Source organism: Chenopodium album, chromosome 1, assembly GCF_948465745.1.
Source record: "Chenopodium album chromosome 1, dcCheAlbu1.1, whole genome shotgun sequence".
Lineage (NCBI taxonomy): Eukaryota > Viridiplantae > Streptophyta > Magnoliopsida > Caryophyllales > Amaranthaceae > Chenopodium > Chenopodium album.
In genome coordinates this window covers 82923783-82941854 of record NC_137834.1, presented here as the reverse complement: position 1 = coordinate 82941854, position 18072 = coordinate 82923783, and the positions used below count along the sequence as shown (strand labels likewise).

Here is an 18072-nt window from a genome sequence, read left to right as displayed (position 1 = left end):
TCTATACTACTCTTTTGTTTATTTTATTGCATGTATGGCAGACCAACTTTTGTACAAATGATTAATAAGAGTTTTCTAAACTAATATACATGTCCTTCAATAGATAAATTACCTTAATATTTTATTTTCTAGAAATCTAAATTAAAATAGGATTATCCTATCCGAATTAGTCCTTGAGATTTGATCTCTCAACCTCAAGATAATTTAATCATCCTATATATCCAAAGTCTAAAATTCACTGGCTACCTACTAATATATATATGGAGTGTCATTCTTGCACAAAATGCATGCTACTGTGTCAATTCTATGCTTGTAATTAATAAACAAGAGTTACATATATATGCATCAAATCATCATATCACATTCTTATACTTAATTACTTTTATTACAATCGTTATTTTCAAACTATAGATTTAATATCATGAGCCCTTAACACTTTATAAATTCACAGTCCACTCTATCCTTTAATTTATTGAAAAGTGTAAAGATTTAACCAACAATAATCGAAAAGGATTCATTCCTTCCACCTATAACTCTATTCTTATAAAAAGAAACTGTGTATAATCTTACCTCATTTATACTAAATGTATAATACAAAGTAATTAAATAAGATTTAATACCCTTTCACCAACCTTTTATTAGAGTAAATTTTGTTAACACCATTGATATGATCACCCTTTTCTTCATGCAATCATGTAAATTGGAGTTAAGGACTAGAGAAAACTAATCAAATCAAACTATAAAAGTTTCCAAGACAAAAAGGGTCCTACAATTTGATGGCAACCACGTTGAAGACTTTATTCTTTAACCCCACATGAGTAAATAAAAACAACATAGAACCAAATCATAGCAATAGCCAAAAGCAAAATCAATTAATTAATTTACAAAACAAAAAAATTAAAAAATTTTAAAAAAGAAAAAAGTAATTGTATGACTCACACTTTTAACACATTCTCAATCATCATTATATTTAACAACTACTATATGATTTTCCACATATTTATACACATTCTCTTTCCTCATTTTATCTTCATATCCCAAAAAATTGAGGAAAATATGGGAAAAACAGGAGGCAAAAAATTGCAAACATTTTGTGTTAATAGAATTAGGCCCTTAGTTAAGGTTCCCATACAAAACAAATTAGGTAGTAATACTTCTCCAAATTGTGTTAAGAAAACTAATGTGAATAATAATCAAGTAGTTGAAGGTGATAGTAGCAATGATACCAAGTTTGAGGAAGATTGTGAGAAATTGAAGGCAAATGTAGGGAGGAAGATCATGGTGGTGGTTGATTCAAGCGCCGAGGCGAAAGTTGCCCTTCAATGGACACTCACTCATACGGTTCAAAGTCATGATCTTATTGTTCTTCTCTATGTTGCTAAGCTTAACACTAAGCAAGGTTTGTATATATGTTCCTTCTACTAGAACAACTTTGTTAATCTAATACGATAACATGTATTGTACTCCCTCTGTCCGTAATTTATTACTTTATCAAGGTAATTTCTAATAACTAGTATTAACATATTGTATACTTTTGTAATCTATAGTTCAAATTAGATTTTTTAATTTGTTTAAAGTTAAGTTTGGCTAATTTTATATGTATAAGAAGAATGTTTAATCGTAAGGACAATTTGTCATGGCTTTTAGTTCGAATTGGATGTATAATTTAGATACGTCTAAGCTTGCTTAGCTTATTTGTCTTTCTTTGAGGAATTTTTATTCACCAATATAATTTTCATGTGAATATTACAGAAAAGGAGGATACGAGAAAGAAGATGTCACCAAAGGTGTATGAGTTACTACACTCTATGAAAAAGACATGCCAGTCAAAGCGGCCTGAGGCGAGTTAACTTTACTTACTGCTCATAGTGTCCATTACACATCCGAACGTACCTTATTTGTTACTCGTTTAGAATTCTCCTAAACGATCAAATAAAAAAGAAAAAAAAAATACGCGTATATCTTAATTGTTCAGCTCATTAGCTGGATGTAATGAAGGCGTTTGCCAATATTAACATCTACTACTCCATACTTTCTTTAATTTATTGGTCACAAATTATCTTAACATTTATTTTCTTCTCTTTTTTTTATAACAACTAATTTAATCAATTTTCCTTGGAGCTTACCTTTATTTGTACAACTTTGTGGCGTGCACACTATTAAATTATTAATTCATGAAGGAGACATGTAATACATATTTATGTTATATCCTCTTTTATTTGTGTATGTATCATGATGTTGTTATATTTTGATGTGATAATGGAAATTATAGGTAGAAGTGGAGGTTAAATTGGCAGAAGGTAAAGAAAAGGGACCTACCGTAGTAGAAGAGGCAAAAAAACAAAATATATCCCTACTAGTTTTGGGCCAAAAGAAGCTGTCAACATCATGGCGGTTGTTACTGATGTGGGCAAGCAACAAGGTGGCGGCCGGTGGCGGCAGCGGTGGTGGAATGGTGGAGTATTGCATACAAAATGCTAGTTGTATGGTCCTTGCGGTACGAAGGAAGAGCAAAAGAGTTGGAGGCTATTTGATCACAACTAAGCGTCATAAGGACTTTTGGCTCTTAGCTTAGTTGTTAGAAGTCTAGTAGATAAGTGGATTTTTTTTTTTTTTCACTTTATATATTTTCGAAAAAGGTGAGTTAAATGTTGTTATGTAACGTGTTTATATATAATGTTCATAATCTAATCAATCAAACAACTTTCCTCAAATTGATCTAGTTTACCACTTTTTTGCAACTTTGTTAAGTTGTCATCAATCTCATCATTGTTGAGACTTAAAGCTTACATTTATTTAAACAATTTAGTGTTAACGACCAAATACGTTAGAGTAAAAAATTGATTTTGACACACCCTTAATTGATTTTGGCACACCCTTATATATGTGAGAAGAGCCTAAAAAACTTTGCTCTCACATGGGATGTACCAAAATCAATTTATGGTGTGCTAAAATCATTTTCCGTTAAAATTGTGTTAAAGACTTTAATTTTAATGGAATTACTTCATGACGAGAAAGAGAGAGAGAGAGAGAGAGTGTGTTTAATTGGAAGCCAAAATAGAATAAAATTAGGAAAAAGGGGGTGTGATCCATTAGAAAAATAGGAGGCATGTAACATACACTTGTGGGATAAAGGGGGGTCAACGCCGGAAAAAGGTCAGCCAATGACAGAAAGTGCCACCTGGTTGTCCTGAATAAGAAATTATATATATATATATGTGTGTGTGTGTGTGTGTTTTCGCAAATAAGGCGTTTTTGTGATTTGTGTTAGTGGTATGGTTGTGACTTTTGTGATGGTTGGATGAGTAGTGATAGACCACTACCAGAGTACCAGGTATGGGCTCGTTGGGCCCATACCAGGGGCAAAAATGTAATTTCACGTATTACTTACCCATGTGGTAAAAATGCAGTCTCTCTCCTCTCAATAACAATATATAAATTAAGAATAACAGTATATAAACCAAGAATAACAGTATAGAAATTAATAATAACTGAGCACCGACGTCAATTTCCACCGAACTCGGCGATTTCCAGCATAGAACTCACCGTTTTTAATGGCTAGAGCCATAAGTTTGTGTCTCTCGTTTTTGGGTTATGTTTTTTTGGGTGGTTTCCGGTGATTTTTAATGGACGTAGTTGCGTGTTTTTGGATTTCGACCAAGGTAGTAGCTGGTGGGGTGGACTTCTTGCTGTCGGAGGTGAAGGTGTGGTGGGCGGAGGTTTGGCTGGCAATGGGAACTATCCATGGAGGTGAGGAAAAGGGTTTAAGGAAGGAAGAAGATGAAGAAGAAAGGGAAAAAAGGGAAAAGAAAAAAAATTGTGGTATTGGGTAGTATTACCCATACCATGGTAGTGGGTAATACTTACTCATGGTTGGATGGTGGTGGTTTGGTGGTGATAAGGGCGGGTTGATTTCTGAAATGGTTGTTAAATAGTTGTAGGACAAGGCTAGCTAAGGGTGGTTACTTTCTGCAAAAAAAAAAAAAAAAAAAAAAAAAAAAAAAAAAAAGGCTAGCTAAGGGTGGTGGACATGGTGACTGAGAAAGAAAAAGAGGAAAAAAAAAAGTTACGTGCTACTCATGTGATGATATTGCCTGAGTAATGGTAAAACCGGATAAAAGTATCAAAGTGTCAATTTTTTAAGGTCCTAAAGTGTCTTTTTACTTACGTGTCATTTCACACAAAATATTCGAAACTAATATAATATGTGGTTGTCAACCATCGAGTGCGCCCTTGGCAATCAACATGATTGACAATATTTCGTCAATCAGTTGCTTATGTGGCCCCCCACTTGCCAGATTAATTAATTATTTATTGTTGATGGGATTTTAAGACGTTACGGTGTTACTACTAAGTAGTAAGTACTAACGTCTGTTTTTTTTACTATCTTCTCCAATCTTTCACTGGCAGCACCACCATAGCCAATTAGCCACCATCATCTCCACCACAACGCGAAACCCTTAACAACCACCACCATTTATTCGCCTTTTGCCGGTCAAACCCACAGAAGCTTCCCCTTCGTCTCGACGTCCTCTTCTTCTTCCCATAGTCCCCCTATTCTTCCTCAACAATGGGTGCTTTGCGGCAAAATAAAAAGACACCCTACTAGAAAAGAGTGTAAATTAGGGCCATATCAACCCCTTAGGGAAAACCTTCCATCCGTGGCGGCATTTTGAACTGCCATAGGTGGTGGTACTGTGGAGGAAGAAGTGGTTTCGAACTGCCATAGGTGTTAAATAAGGGTTTCGAATTAGGGAAAACTTGGAAAGCTATGTCTGAGTTCTGGTTTTGGTGTTAGATTAGCGTTAGCCCAACGTTTGCCAAGTTATGTCTAAGCTGACAATAGTACCCTTACTATTATAACTGTAAAGATGAAATTGCCTCCTGATTTACACACAAGCTGTAAATATGATGAACATGAATTTTCTCGCCAACCATCATAAGGATTACTTTGTTAGTATAACAAAGGTTACTTGGTCCATGTTAATAGATTACTTCGTTATTGTTATAGGGTTATCTCAGTTAGTGTTTTAGAGTTACTTAGTTAAGGTTACACCTTTTATAACGTTAATTGATCATAGAAGTTGTTTCGCTCTTTAAGAAGTGGCGAATCGACACACAAAACGAGCTGAAATTACTCAAGTTCGGCTCACTAACAAGTTTTATCAACCTAATTTTATAATCCGAGTATCGAATCATATTCATATACACTTGCCTCATGTGCAGCTCCGCATAAACCCCTTTCCCCAACATAAACCCTAAAAACTCCATTGCTGAAATCCCTCCTTCAACAATGGCGAAGAATAATGGCACCGAAAATAAGAAGAAAAACAAGAAGAAATCAAAGCAATCTGGCGTAAACAAAGTATCCATGAAACTCAATTCAGTTCCCAAAGATAACCCTTTCGAGACCATTTGGTCCCGCCGCAAATTCGACGTTATTGGCAAAAAACGCAAAGGTGAAGAACGCCGTATTGGCCAAGCTCGTGCTCGCGCTATTGATAAGGTTCACAATTCATCTTCTCATTTGAATTTGTTTGATTTTAATTGAAAAATTGAATTGATTTTGTTTTTGTGAAATTATAGAGGAAGAAGACGTTGTTGAAGGAGTATGAACAAAGCGGGAAAGCTTCGGTTTTTGTGGATAAGCGAATTGGGGAGCAGAATGATACTCTTGGTGAATTTGACAAGGCTATTTTGCGTTCTCAGCGTGAGCGCCAGGTATTAATGGACTGTATTTTTATGTAGCGTTAATTGTTTAGGCAATGACTTATGAATTCGGGATCGTTTGTATAGAAGTTTTCGGGTTTTTGTGTATAGAGGTTTTCGGGTTCTTGTTCGATTTAGTTGTTGCCTGAAAAATTCACTGTTTGGTCATTTTGAACATGGGGATGGACATGCTTTTGATTAAAATTAGGGTTAAATTATGTGTTCTGTCGAGTGATCATTGACGGATTAGTAGCTGAGAGAAGGAAAGTGTTAATTTGGAGGGAATTAACTAAACGAGTTAAGTCTTTGATGAAGGTGGTTAAGCCATTAAGCTCTAGACATAGAAATTGAATGGAAGTGTTGAGTAATCGACTAATCGGTGTCCTAATTTTTGGTTATAATGGAGTTGATTGGAATTTGGAAAATTGACTCAGTGATGTAATTGACAGTCCATTGGTTTTGTTGCTCATTTTAAATAATTTTCTCGCCTACAGATGAAAATAAAAAAGACAAACATGTATAATTTATCTGATGAAGAAGAAGATGATCTTGATATCAATGATGGACTAAGGGATGACTTCAATGACGATGTGGAATATGATAGTGATGAGGAAACAGGTCAAGGTAAAGATGGAAGTTTTGAAATGTTATTTCTAATGTTTATTCTATTGTATGTATGTTAATTGCTGAATGCTGATTGGAATTAGGAACAATTATGTGATTGTTTGTAAATATGTGAAAATGGAGAGGAAAAGTTTCCAGTTTTAGAAGCTATAATAGATCACAAAAGGGTAAAATGAAACGTGTCAGTGGTAGATGGAATTCCTTTCCATTGGTATATGAAGTGATTCATGATGGCAACATTAACTGTTTGATACTATAAATACCTCAGCATTGCCCTCATTATGAGGCTGAGATATATTGACTTTCTTCTGTTGCTTTGCACTTGCAGGCAAGTAGTTTTCTTTCTGATTCTTACTCACTCACAAAAATAGAAGCAAGTTCTGTTACATTACATATTTGAGTTTCTCCATTATAATTGGGAAGTTTATCCGAGTACCATTAACCCTCTTGACTTGATTAAATTATGCTCTGTAACAATGTTAGAATGGGAATGTTTGTTTGGAAGTCTAGTGGATAGGTCTGTGCGTTAATGGTGAAAATAATCTGTTGTTATGGCTACAGTGATGGAGCTGTTGAAAATTACTTAAATAACTTCTAATGCTGAACAATAGCTTAGAGCTAAAGAATTGGCTTAGTTTCAATATGATGATGCATATTATGCACATGGAGGATGGCAAGGGCTTTGAGTTCTTGGAAGTGGAATCTAAATCCACAGAGGCTGGTAGCATGGAGGGCTTGGTTTGTATTGTAGTCATACTGAATAGTGTAATTTAACTTCTCATCTTTTGCATTCCCATTCTGTGATTGGATGCTTCTTGTTATAAATAATGAGATAAAGGCTCTTACACCAACCATGTGATTGTGGCCATTTTTGCTGATGAATGTCTTTGCATTAGAAGCTTTTTTAGTTTTCTTCTTGCTTTACTTATAGAAGTTGCTGTAATGTGGTTGAGTTTAATGATCTGTTAATATATTTTATTGATCTATTTATTTTTGGGTGTATTAGACAGGTCTTCCATCTCAAGGCTTGGGCGTAAATCAGTGGATGCAGACATAGCCGAAGGGGAGGGAAATGTAAGATGATATTTATTAAGTCTCAACTTGTAAAGTGTATTTACTGCTTGTTATGGTTGAACCTGAATGTAGAGGCTGTTTAAGACTAATTAATTATCTGTTACTTTCTGTGCTTGTCTCAATCTCATAAATGATTAACATAAGACTGCTCTTTGCTACCTTTAGATGTACTTTAATACAAGCAGTAGATATTGGTTGATGTATTCCATACAGGGCAGGTTGTGGCCTGGTTTACATTATCTTGTTGACTTCCTTGGTGAAGAGAGCTAATGTAGTCCAGTGTTACGAAGAAAGTTTAGAGGGACCTTCAAAAACATGGATTTGAGAACAAACTGCAACAATTCACCTGAACTCCTCAGTAGTCAAGATGATTAGTTAAATACTCAGTGTAATACTAATCAATGGCATTTGTGTTCTGAATCCCTCTGAAGAGAAAGTCCATGTGGCTGAAATCTTAGGCTTGACTCTTGAGAAAAAGTCTTTCCATGTTTACTAGCGCCTGATTTAATTAGTTTGGAAGCAAAAAAAATAAAAATAAAAATGCCAATATTCCATTATATATCTTGCATCTGTGATTTTGTCCCCTCGTTTGGAAAATTATTTTTGGACCTTTAGATTATATCGAAATATGGTCATGTAAAGAAGATGAACTTTAAAAGTTTTATTACTTTATTATACAAATGTAGTGAATGATAGAGTTAAGAGTATAAATGCTGGCAAGCATGTCTTTCTTCTTGTATGTTGTTCCGTAGCTAGAAAAATATAAAAAAGAATTTCTTTTTTAGTTTACTGTCTCTTTATTGCATAATTGTAGCATATCTTGACTTTCTCCAGTCATACCTTTCCGTCTTTGTTCTTAAACATTGTTATATCAAACATCATGTACAGTTTGTACACTTATTTTAATTGTTCTAGCAGCTGAAGTATGCATAGTCCTTACATTGTAACACTAATATGATTGTCTAATTGCAGAGGGTGAAGAGTAAGAAGGAGGTGATGGAAGAGATCATTCAGAAAAGCAAGTTTTTCAAGGTGAGGTTCTTTTTTTATTTATTTATTTATTTATAATAATAATAATAATAATAATAATTATTATTATTATTTTTTTTGGGGGGGGGGGGGGGGGAGGGGGGGTTGGATGGGGGCCTAGAGTTGGTATATTTGTCTTAATTGTCTCTCAAATTAGCTGTCACAACTTTGTAAACATATAACAAGGCTTACCTGCTCAGCAGTGGATACAAAACATTACTGAGTTAACAATTTGATGCTGTTATTCTAATCTGTTGATACTCCCTCCGTTTTTAAATACTTGCTCCACTTTCCTTTTCCGGCCGTTTTTAAGTACTTGCTCCATTTCCCTATTTGGAAAGCTTTGACAATATTTAATTAATTTCTCTCACCTAGTGGATCTAACAATATTAATTTCATATTCTCTCTCCTTCAATTCTCTCCACTACTTTTGATTTTTTACAATTTTTTATTCTTCCACAAACCCCACTACCTCCATATTTTATTATTTTCTCCAAAATCTCCTAAAACTCCGCGCATGGAGAAATGGAGCAAGTATTTAAAAACGGAGGGAGTAATACTTAATGTAAATCGTTTGTTCCTTCCTTTTAAAAATGATAGGCACATTTGACTTACTAACTATTGGCTAAAGTAAGTTGTTTCTGACTTCGATAATATGTCTGAGTTTCTCATAAGTAATACACCATCTTCTTCTAAATTTTCTAATTAAAGAAAAAAATGTTTGAAGTGGACAAGAATACACCATAGAATTTAAATACACCTATTATATTCAAATAGAAGGGGATAAGAATAAGATTAGCTGTTGTTTGATTTCTCACCATGTCTCACATCTTGTAACCATCTGTTCTTATTTCTCTACATTATTGACTTTAAGTATTCAGTACCATTACTTTAATTGTTGGACTTTTTTAACTTGATTAGCTAGCATAATAAAGAGCTGGGTTACTAGTTGAAACACATTGGGACAGAAATCCTAGATTTAGTATAATATAACACATTCTCTATCCCGTATGGAGGATAAACTTACTATAGATGGAGCTGGGTCACTTATTTAGATACATAAAATAGGATATAAGTCGGATGTCCTATGTTAATACTTCCTCTTGTTATTTTTTTATTGCACCATAAAGGGTTTAACGCTTGCCAATGCATAAATGCATTACTTTGGCTATTAATAGCTTTTATTGTACTTTTGCTACCTATCAAATACCTCAATTTCAATTTTGCTACCTATCAAAACTTTTATTTTATTTTACTACCTAACATATACACTTTTTTAAAGTTTTGCTACCTGTTAACGGAATCGGTTAGGATTCCGTTAAGGTTATTTATTTATTTTTTTAAAAATAATAATAAATTAAAAAAAAAAAACCAGCCACCCCATCCCTCCCCCCTGCCGGCGGCCGGCGCCGGCGCGAACCCACCCCCCCTCCCTACGCAGCTCCCTACCCTTTCCCCGACGTTTCGCTGCCACGAGCCCCACCCCGAACCAAATCCACCCCCCTTTCCCCTTCCCCCACCGGAATCCGCCCCTAGCCCCGTTTCCCCCACCGAAATTGATAGCCCTCCCCTTCCCCTCATGTTTTCGGCCTTCCCTAACCCTAAACCACCACCCCAAAACCACCCAAGACAAAACCCTAAATTATGCAATTCGTTTAAAGTGGTTTTGGGGTGGTGGTTTTGGGTTAGGGAAGGCCGAAAGCATGAGGGGAAGTGGAGGGATGTCGATTTCGGTGGGGGGACATTCCGGTAGGGGAAGGGGAAAGAAGGTGGATTTGGTTCGGGGTGGGGGTCGTGGCAGCGAAACGTCGGGGAAAGGGTATGGGGGCTGCGTATGGTGGGGAAAAGGGAGGGAAAGGGGGCTGTGTATGGTGGGGGAAAGGGAGGGAGGGGGTGCGCGACGACGACGGCCGATTTTCTGGGCGCCGGTCGCCGGCAGGGGGGGAGGGAAGTGGTGGCAGGTTAGGGGAGGGGTGGCTGGTTTTCTTATTTTATTTATTTTTTTTTTTTTTTGTGGCTGACGGGGTGGTGGCCGGAAGGTGGTAATGAGGGTGGCTTGATCTCACTAACGGAATTATAAACGGATTCCGTTAACTGGTAGCGAAATTTAAAAAATGGGATTTGATAGGTAGTAAAATAAAATAAAAGTTTTCATAGGTAGCAAAAATAAAATCGCGTTTTTAACAGGTAGCAAAAGTCAATTTTTCCTAAAAAAATTGATATTTGAAAAGTAGATTTCAAGACGAATCTAACTAGATCTCACATGACTATGTTTTTCCTAATAGATAAATCACAGAAGATAGTCAAAGAAGATAAATCACACTTCCTCCACCCCTTATTTTCAAGGATAAAATAACTTCACAATTACTTTAAAGTCAGGATTCTTTTTTTTTTTTTTTTAGAAAGAGGAATGACAATAAAATGATGGTTTACTTGATGCATGGAATTGGTGAATAGTACTCGGACTTGTCAGATGCACAAGGTGCAGTCCAAATTGCTGAGATTTATGGGGACATGCTAGATCTCATAATCTATGGTTCTCATAAATTTAGCTTTGGGATTGTCGGTGTTATTTTATTTTAAAGTGAAAATTCGATTGTAGTGCAACGATGTCAAACCAGAATTCATTTCCTGTTGCTTTTACCATGTTCTTTTCAATTTCTTTGATAAAGCCAAGGTAAAGTTTTCCAGCAGAACTCATGGATCATGACAGGATGAACCTGGGAGCTAATGTGTATTCTTTTGCTGAGAGCACATAAACTAAACCTAGTTAACTATTTCAGAGAGTTTCAATTTCTTTTTAGATAGTGTAGTATCCTTACCTTTGAGTTTATTATGAGTTACCTTTGGTCTATTTCTGGTTCTGAAGGATCTTCCTATGATTGCTGAATATTAACAACTTTGTTCTGTCTACCAGGAACAAAAAGCGAGGGAAAAAGAAGAAAATGAGAAGCTGGTTGATCAATTGGACAAAGATTTTGAATTATTAGTTCAATCAGATGCTTTATCATCTCTTACTCAACCAAGCAAGATGAATGCTTTGAAGGCTCTTGTGAATCCAAACTTTTCAAAAGATTTAAAAAATAAAGAGGTTACATCAGTTTCTGATGTTTCCAAGCAGGTACTATCTTGGTTCTGTTGTTTGAAGCATCTTTTGTTATTCCCTTTCTTGTTTGTTTTCTTTCTTTCTTAACTAAATAAAAGATCCTGTTACAAGTACATGTTGATTTAGCTGTTCGTCTTATATATTAAGTGATTGGCTGTGTTACTAAAGCTATGCAGTACTACCATTTCTTTATCTGATTGTTTACCCAAATGCCATTTTGTTGGGCTTTATCGTATTTTATCATTTAATTTATTTTTTAAAAATTTTTGAGACTGGTTGTTCTTGTTTTGCACTTATGGAATGTCAATAGTATATGTGCTTTGTGTTTGAAGTGATATTTTGGTTAATAAGCATCCTTCCCTAAAAATACTTAAATGGGAGAGTGAACAAGAGATTGTTTGGTCCTTATGTTGGAATTTTTCAGGCTTTGTACTCAGTAAGACATGAAATCTATTTCTGCTGTGTTTATATAGGATGAACCTGATATTTATGATAAATTGGTAAGCGAGATGGCATTCGAGATGCGTGCTCGCCCGTCAGATAGGACTAAGACACCAGAAGAGATAGCTGAAGAGGAGAAAGAACGGCTAGAGCGACTTGAGGTACGTTTACATGTAGTTTACGCAGTTTAGTTCCCTCCATTTTTACAATGTTTATAGTAGTTTATACATTTTAGAACCTGTGATTTGAGCCACAGATTTCAAAGTGGCAAGTTTTTTGGCACGAATGGACTGTTATTGCTTCGCTTGCCAATATTAGTTGGCAAAATGGTGATTTTATCGGTCCATTTTATATGAAATGCGCTACTCACTGTTAAAAGCAGTTTATTTTATTCTATTTTCTATATTTATTTATTATTTTGTATTGTAATTGACTTTCATCATTTTGGGGGAAAGTTATCGATTTGTAGATTCTTGATCCTCACTATTATTATCCTATTTGAAAAATCTTATTCCCTCTGTCACTTTTTGATCTTTACGCTTTGACTATTTTTTTCTCACAAGAATTTTGAATGTAAAGATTTTAAAGTAATGGAGAGAGTACATGTTATGATACACATTTAATCTATACTATCTCCTCTATTTTTAGTTGACATGTTTCGTTTACATGTTTGCCAACGCACAAGTTCAACGATGAATATCTCTAACTAAATAAGTAAAAATTATAAAAAGTTGATATTATGAAAATATACATTGATTTGATTCCAAGAAGATCCTAGATTTATCATAACTATATATATCGCAAAAGCTAGTCAAAGTAGAATGTGTATAGTGTCAAAAGTCAAAACATGCCAACTAAAAAAAATGGAGGAAGTATTCTAGTTTTGTCGAAAGAATTTTTATCCTTTAACTACCCTTATTGTCTTTTTACCCACTTGTTGTAGCCTATTATAGAGTAATTGTTAAGGGGCGCTTAACATGCAAATGTCTATGAACAGCATTGAAATAACAAAGTGTAAATCTGGTACAATTTCATTCTACAGTGAGGGAACAGTTTATTTACTTTTATTTTCTATGTTGGAGATGCTGTTTGCTATTGATTACTTTGATCTCATATTCTTTTTTAATTCTTGGGTGTGTAAATATGTAGCGTAAATGTCTATAATTCTATTGTCTATGACATTGTCAATAATTTCACTTTCCATGAACCTGTGCTTGGGAAGAATGACATGGATACTATGTAAAGGATTTGTAAAAATTAAGATCCGTCTAATTATTTGCCAATGACAGGACTGAATGGTATTATTTAGGTGATGATAAATTGATAATTGCTATTAAGATTGGCTATTCTAACTCTTTTTGTCTTATAGCAAGAGAGGCTGGATAGGATGCGTGCTACTGATGATACCAGTGAAGAGGATGATGATGATTCTGAAGATGATGTCAAGCATTCTGCTAACAAACAAAGTCATGTTTCTGGTGATGACCTTGGTGACTCATTCACTGTTGATGACAAGCCACTTAATAAAAAGGGATGGGTTGATGAAATTATGGAAAAGAATGTTTCAGAGGATACTGGGGATGAAGATAGTGGGTGTTCTGATGATTCAGACGAGAGTGAAGATGATGAAGAAGGGACTGACAATGAGGAGGATGACGGAAAGGGAGAAACATTGAAGGACTGGGAACAGAGTGAGGATGATCTTGGTACTGATCTTGATGAGGAGGACGAGTCAGATGAAGAAGAGGAAGGAGAAGATGATAAAACACAGGAAGAGAGAAAGGACAAAAAGAATGAGAGGCTTGTCAATCCTGACAGAAAGGAGCAAAAGAAAACTGCTATGCTGAATGTAGGTGTGGCACAGAGTTCAAGGCTTAAAAAGGAACTTCCTTTTACAATTGATGCTCCAGGGAGTATGGAGGATTTATATGCACTGTTTCAAGATCATTCAAATGAAGATATTATTGAAGCAATTATGAGGATCCGCAAATGTAATCCAATTCGTCTTGCTGCCGAAAATAGGAAGAAAATGCAAGTAAGAATATCTGGGATTTTTCATTCGAGCTGTCTAGCTTGTTGCATTGCTTTTGAACCAACATGTGATGGATTTGGAAATATATCAAGAATTTAAACTCTTCTTTTATTGTGAATTGGTTTTTTATTTTTTTAGGATGCTTACTTGAAATGCTGGTGGCGCTTTATTTATTATTTTTTTTTTCAGGTGTTCTATGGGCTTCTCCTGCAGTACTTTGCTACATTACCAAACCAAAATCCATTAAACTTTCAATTATTGAACTTACTAGTCAAACCATTGATGGAGATGAGCACAGAAATTCCATATTTTTCAGCAATATGTGCTCGTGAACGGATTTTACGGACTCGTACAAAATTCACTGAGGATATCAAAGACCCAGGTTTTAATTAACCACATACCTGTTTTTAGTCCTTCTTTTGGGCGTCTTGAAAAAGATTAATGAAGTTGCCTTTTCTCTTTTCTTTTTTAAACATATGCAGAGAAAAGCTCCTGGCCTTCCCTGAAGACCTTGCTTCTATTGAGACTTTGGTCCATGATATATCCATGCTCTGACTTCCGTCATGCTGTCATGACACCAGCTTCTTTGTTAATGTGTGAATATTTGACACGTTGTCCTGTTCTGTCTGTCCGCGATGCTGCAATCGGGTCTTTCTTATGTTCCATAATTTACTTGGTAGGTTATGTTCATCCACATATATGCACTACAGTGTACCTATATTTATTATGTTTTTAAATCATTACCAATCATTTCCAAAAAAAAAAAAAAAAAAAAAAAAAAAATCATTACCAATCATCTGATGTTAAAAGACAAGATTGGAGGATTGTATTGTCTTCTGTACATTGGATTTGCTTATTTTGCAAGCCACTACTCATTTTGTTGTAAATTTGTTTGTCAAATATATGTTTTCTTTGCTACCACTTTTCAGTTCATGATAAGGCTTTTGTGACTTTTTGTTGTTAGATGGTTAACTTTCATTGCTATATCTGACACTACAAATAGTATAGAGGGACTTCAAGAGTAGTGGAAGAATATCATAGGAAAAGCTATTTGAACTTGTACAAACTCATATGATGCCTTTATCATGGTCTCATGTACTATCTGTGAAGTGTTGACTTGTTATATGTCATCAGTTGTGGCCACTTACAAGACTTTACAACTTTTGGGTGTTGATGATTTGAGTTCTTTCTGCAGGTGACTAAAGACAATAAGAAGTACTTTCCTGAAGCTTTAATGTTTCTCAAGGCTTTACTAGTTGCAGCTATAGATAAAGATCCTAAAGGCATCAAGGACTCTCAGGTAAATGATTTTTGCTACTGCTCCCAAATTAACAATCACTAAGAAACTGTTGCACATGGTTTGGAACAGATAAGATGATGCTACTTGTCTGTTAGCATGTTATTTATTAAAGTGTCTCTTTTCATTGTTTTGATCATTCTTGACAACTTAGATGAACTGACGTATCCTGTTGTTTTTATAATTCAGATGTATCAACATCTTCTAGAGTTCAAAGCACCCGTGCCATTGTTGCGCATAGAAGAAAATATAAAGGACATTAAGCCTCTGGACTTCTTGAAGATAATGAAGTTGCCTGAAGATTCCTCCTTTTTCAACAGTCAAGGTTTCAGGTTAGTGTAGTTTACAAGTATGCTTGTTTGAATTTCCAGCACTAGCCGGAGAGCTTTTATTCTTTCAATGCACAATAATTACTCCATCGCATTCTTTCTGTTAATCTTATTTTGCTCAATCAACAAGTTTATATGCTTTAGTGACTAGCTGTTTGACAAATTTGCACATGATATATATTTTTCCCTGGATAAAATGAACTCCATTCGTCACCTGCAGTCTAAGTCCCTCAAAAAAAAAGGAGAGAAACATCTAGGATGTAGGTTACATGTATGAATTAGCTTATAGGTGTCGAAAATGTGTTTTGCAACTAGCTGAAATGTGTAGGATAGAAGTATGATGTTGGCCACTCCCCCCTGCATTCACTCTTCCCCTTTTTTCCCACTCCTTTAATGGTGTGAAAAAGGGAGGGCGGGGGACTAATAATAGTAGAATCCATGATGGGTAGAGGGAGAAAATATTTGCCGGCAGATAAAAATAGATTAAAGAATTTGTATTCTAAGCTCCAGGTAGTTCTTCAAATTTTTGGGGGAGGTAAGACCGTAAGAGAGAGGAGGGAGGCTGTAGGGTACTAAGGTACTTTGGTCATTTTGATTAAAGGTTGGCTCCTTTACTGAGTATTTTGGATTAAATGTAAAGCTCCAATTCTAGTTGTGTTATTCAACACCACCAAAAAACTACACACTGCAAATTAATGGGGGAGGTAAGGAGAGGGAGGGGATGTTTTAGGGTACTAAGGTACTTTGGTCATTTTGATTAAAGGTTGGCTGTTTTACCGAGTAATTTGGATTAAATGTAAAGCCTCAATGCTAGTTATGTTATTCAACACCACAAAGAAACTGCATCGCATACAACTCATTTTTATAACATTATGTTACTGTGAAATATTTATACTGCTCTTTTTTGCGTTGTGATGTAATTGCATCTTTAGTTGTGACCGTATTCATACATTGTTTCCCTTACTCTTTATCTTGGTTTTTGATGTTAGTTAATTGAGTGTTTGATATAAAATTGCAGGGCCAGTGTGCTTGTCTCAGTGGTGGAGACCCTCAGGGGATTTGTAAATGTCTATGGAGAACTTAAAGCCTTCCCTGAAATATTTTTGCCTGTATCAGCATTGATGGTTAAAGTTGCTGATCAACAAAATATGCCTGGTGTTTTGCAAGAGAAATTACGAGATGTAGGCGAGCTCATAACAACGAAAGTCGAGGAATATCACAAACTCCGACAACCACTTCAGATGCGGAAGCAGAAGCCTGTGCCTATTAAATTACTGAACCCCAAGTTTGAGGAGAAGTAATGCCTTTTTTTTTTTTTTTTTTTTTTTTTTTTACTTCTGCGTTATGGTTATGATTGATATCGTTTCTTTTATATAGTAGGCAATAACATTTTTTTTTTGGCAGTTTCGTAAAGGGTAGGGATTATGACCCTGATCGTGTTCGAGCTGAGAATAAGAAGATGAAGAGACTTCTGAAAAAAGAACGCAGGGGAGCTGTTAGTGAGTTGAGGAAAGATAATTACTTCCTCCAAGAGGTGAAGATGAAAGAGAAGCAACGACTGGACGAGGAGAGAGCAGAAAATTATGGTAAGGCAAGAGCTTTTCTTCAGGAGCAAGAACATAATTTTAAGTCTGGGCAGCTTGGAAAGGGTCGTAAGAGAAGAAGATAGAAAGGATTTTCAATTGTCAATGAGGTATTTTATAGTTCCAAACCATATGCTCTGATAGATCATCAAAAGATGTGAATTCGAGTATGGTGTATGTTGGTTCTCTTTTCTGTTTAGGCTGGGTTAACGGAGTATGATCACCACTAATTTACGTTACCTAGAAGTGGAAACTGTCAGGTGAGAATGGAAGATGCATGAAAGTTGGATTAGTGGCTTACTGCCATTTCATTGTCATTTGCTGGGTTTGTGGGAGAACCGACTGGTTTACTTCATTTGCTGGCTTTGAAAGAGTTAGTATCCGACATGTCCATTGTACTTCCAGTATCCAGCATAGTAGAATAGGAAAATTTTGTGATTTAATTTGGTTTATCAGCTACTCATAGGAAATGCAATACTCTGCAGTTTTGCTCTTCTGTATAGTGTTTCCCTCTTTCTTTCTTTCTTTTTTTTTTTTAGGTTTTCTTTATAAGGTATCTGAACGAATACAGCAGGTCTGGCATCATTCTATGTTTTTACATGCTCAACAAATACAGCGTTTCTCTTTTAATACAAGTACATTTTTTTGAGGATAGCTAAATCTAGTGTAACGGAGATAAAAAGTAATTGTTTCAAATTCATTACATTACGCCTAGTGTTAAATTGGGTACATTGTACACTTGTTCCAGCAACCTTGAGGCATTAAGCCATTAATAGCTTTTCTACGCATCCATATTAGAAACATCGGGCTATGCATGTAGACGGTCATGTTAGTAGGACGAGGGTGCT

General features: G+C 35.4%; 2 protein-coding genes across 3 annotated transcripts; both read left to right on the top strand.

Annotated features, from left to right (window-relative positions):
* The first annotated feature begins 1024 nt into the window (after nt 1-1024).
* LOC145618095 (uncharacterized) lies at nt 1025-2856 on the top strand. Its single transcript, XM_081672917.1, has 3 exons — nt 1025-1399; nt 1753-1841; nt 2273-2856. The coding sequence occupies exons 1-3, from the start codon at nt 1057-1059 to the stop codon at nt 2573-2575; spliced, it is 735 nt and encodes a 244-aa protein (XP_081529043.1). The 5' UTR covers nt 1025-1056; the 3' UTR covers nt 2576-2856.
* A 2339-nt stretch (nt 2857-5195) lies between these two features.
* On the top strand, nt 5196-17862 carry LOC145558772 (uncharacterized). 2 transcript variants are annotated; one of them, XM_081620117.1, is made up of 15 exons: nt 5196-5506; nt 5587-5721; nt 6204-6333; nt 7340-7407; nt 8380-8439; nt 11354-11557; nt 12016-12144; nt 13353-14018; nt 14205-14397; nt 14498-14691; nt 15211-15315; nt 15502-15644; nt 16660-16938; nt 17046-17334; nt 17425-17862. In XM_081620117.1, the coding sequence occupies exons 1-14, from the start codon at nt 5294-5296 to the stop codon at nt 17308-17310; spliced, it is 2784 nt and encodes a 927-aa protein (XP_081476243.1). In that variant the 5' UTR covers nt 5196-5293; the 3' UTR covers nt 17311-17334; nt 17425-17862. The 2 variants fall into 2 exon arrangements, with proteins under 2 accessions (XP_081476243.1, XP_081476237.1); XM_081620111.1 differs by having other exon boundaries at nt 17046-17862.
* The last annotated feature ends 210 nt before the right edge of the window (nt 17863-18072 follow it).

Coding starts and splice junctions, on each gene's coding strand:
- LOC145618095 (XM_081672917.1), top strand. CDS start 1,057: ATGGGAAAAACAGGAGGCAAAAAATTGCAAACATTTTGTGTTAATAGA. Junction 1,400..1,752: donor TAAGCTTAACACTAAGCAAG/GTTTGTATATAT, acceptor TGAATATTACAG/AAAAGGAGGATACGAGAAAG. Junction 1,842..2,272: donor GCCAGTCAAAGCGGCCTGAG/GCGAGTTAACTT, acceptor TGGAAATTATAG/GTAGAAGTGGAGGTTAAATT.
- LOC145558772 (XM_081620117.1), top strand. CDS start 5,294: ATGGCGAAGAATAATGGCACCGAAAATAAGAAGAAAAACAAGAAGAAA. Junction 14,398..14,497: donor TGAGGATATCAAAGACCCAG/GTTTTAATTAAC, acceptor AAACATATGCAG/AGAAAAGCTCCTGGCCTTCC. Junction 15,645..16,659: donor TTCAACAGTCAAGGTTTCAG/GTTAGTGTAGTT, acceptor ATAAAATTGCAG/GGCCAGTGTGCTTGTCTCAG.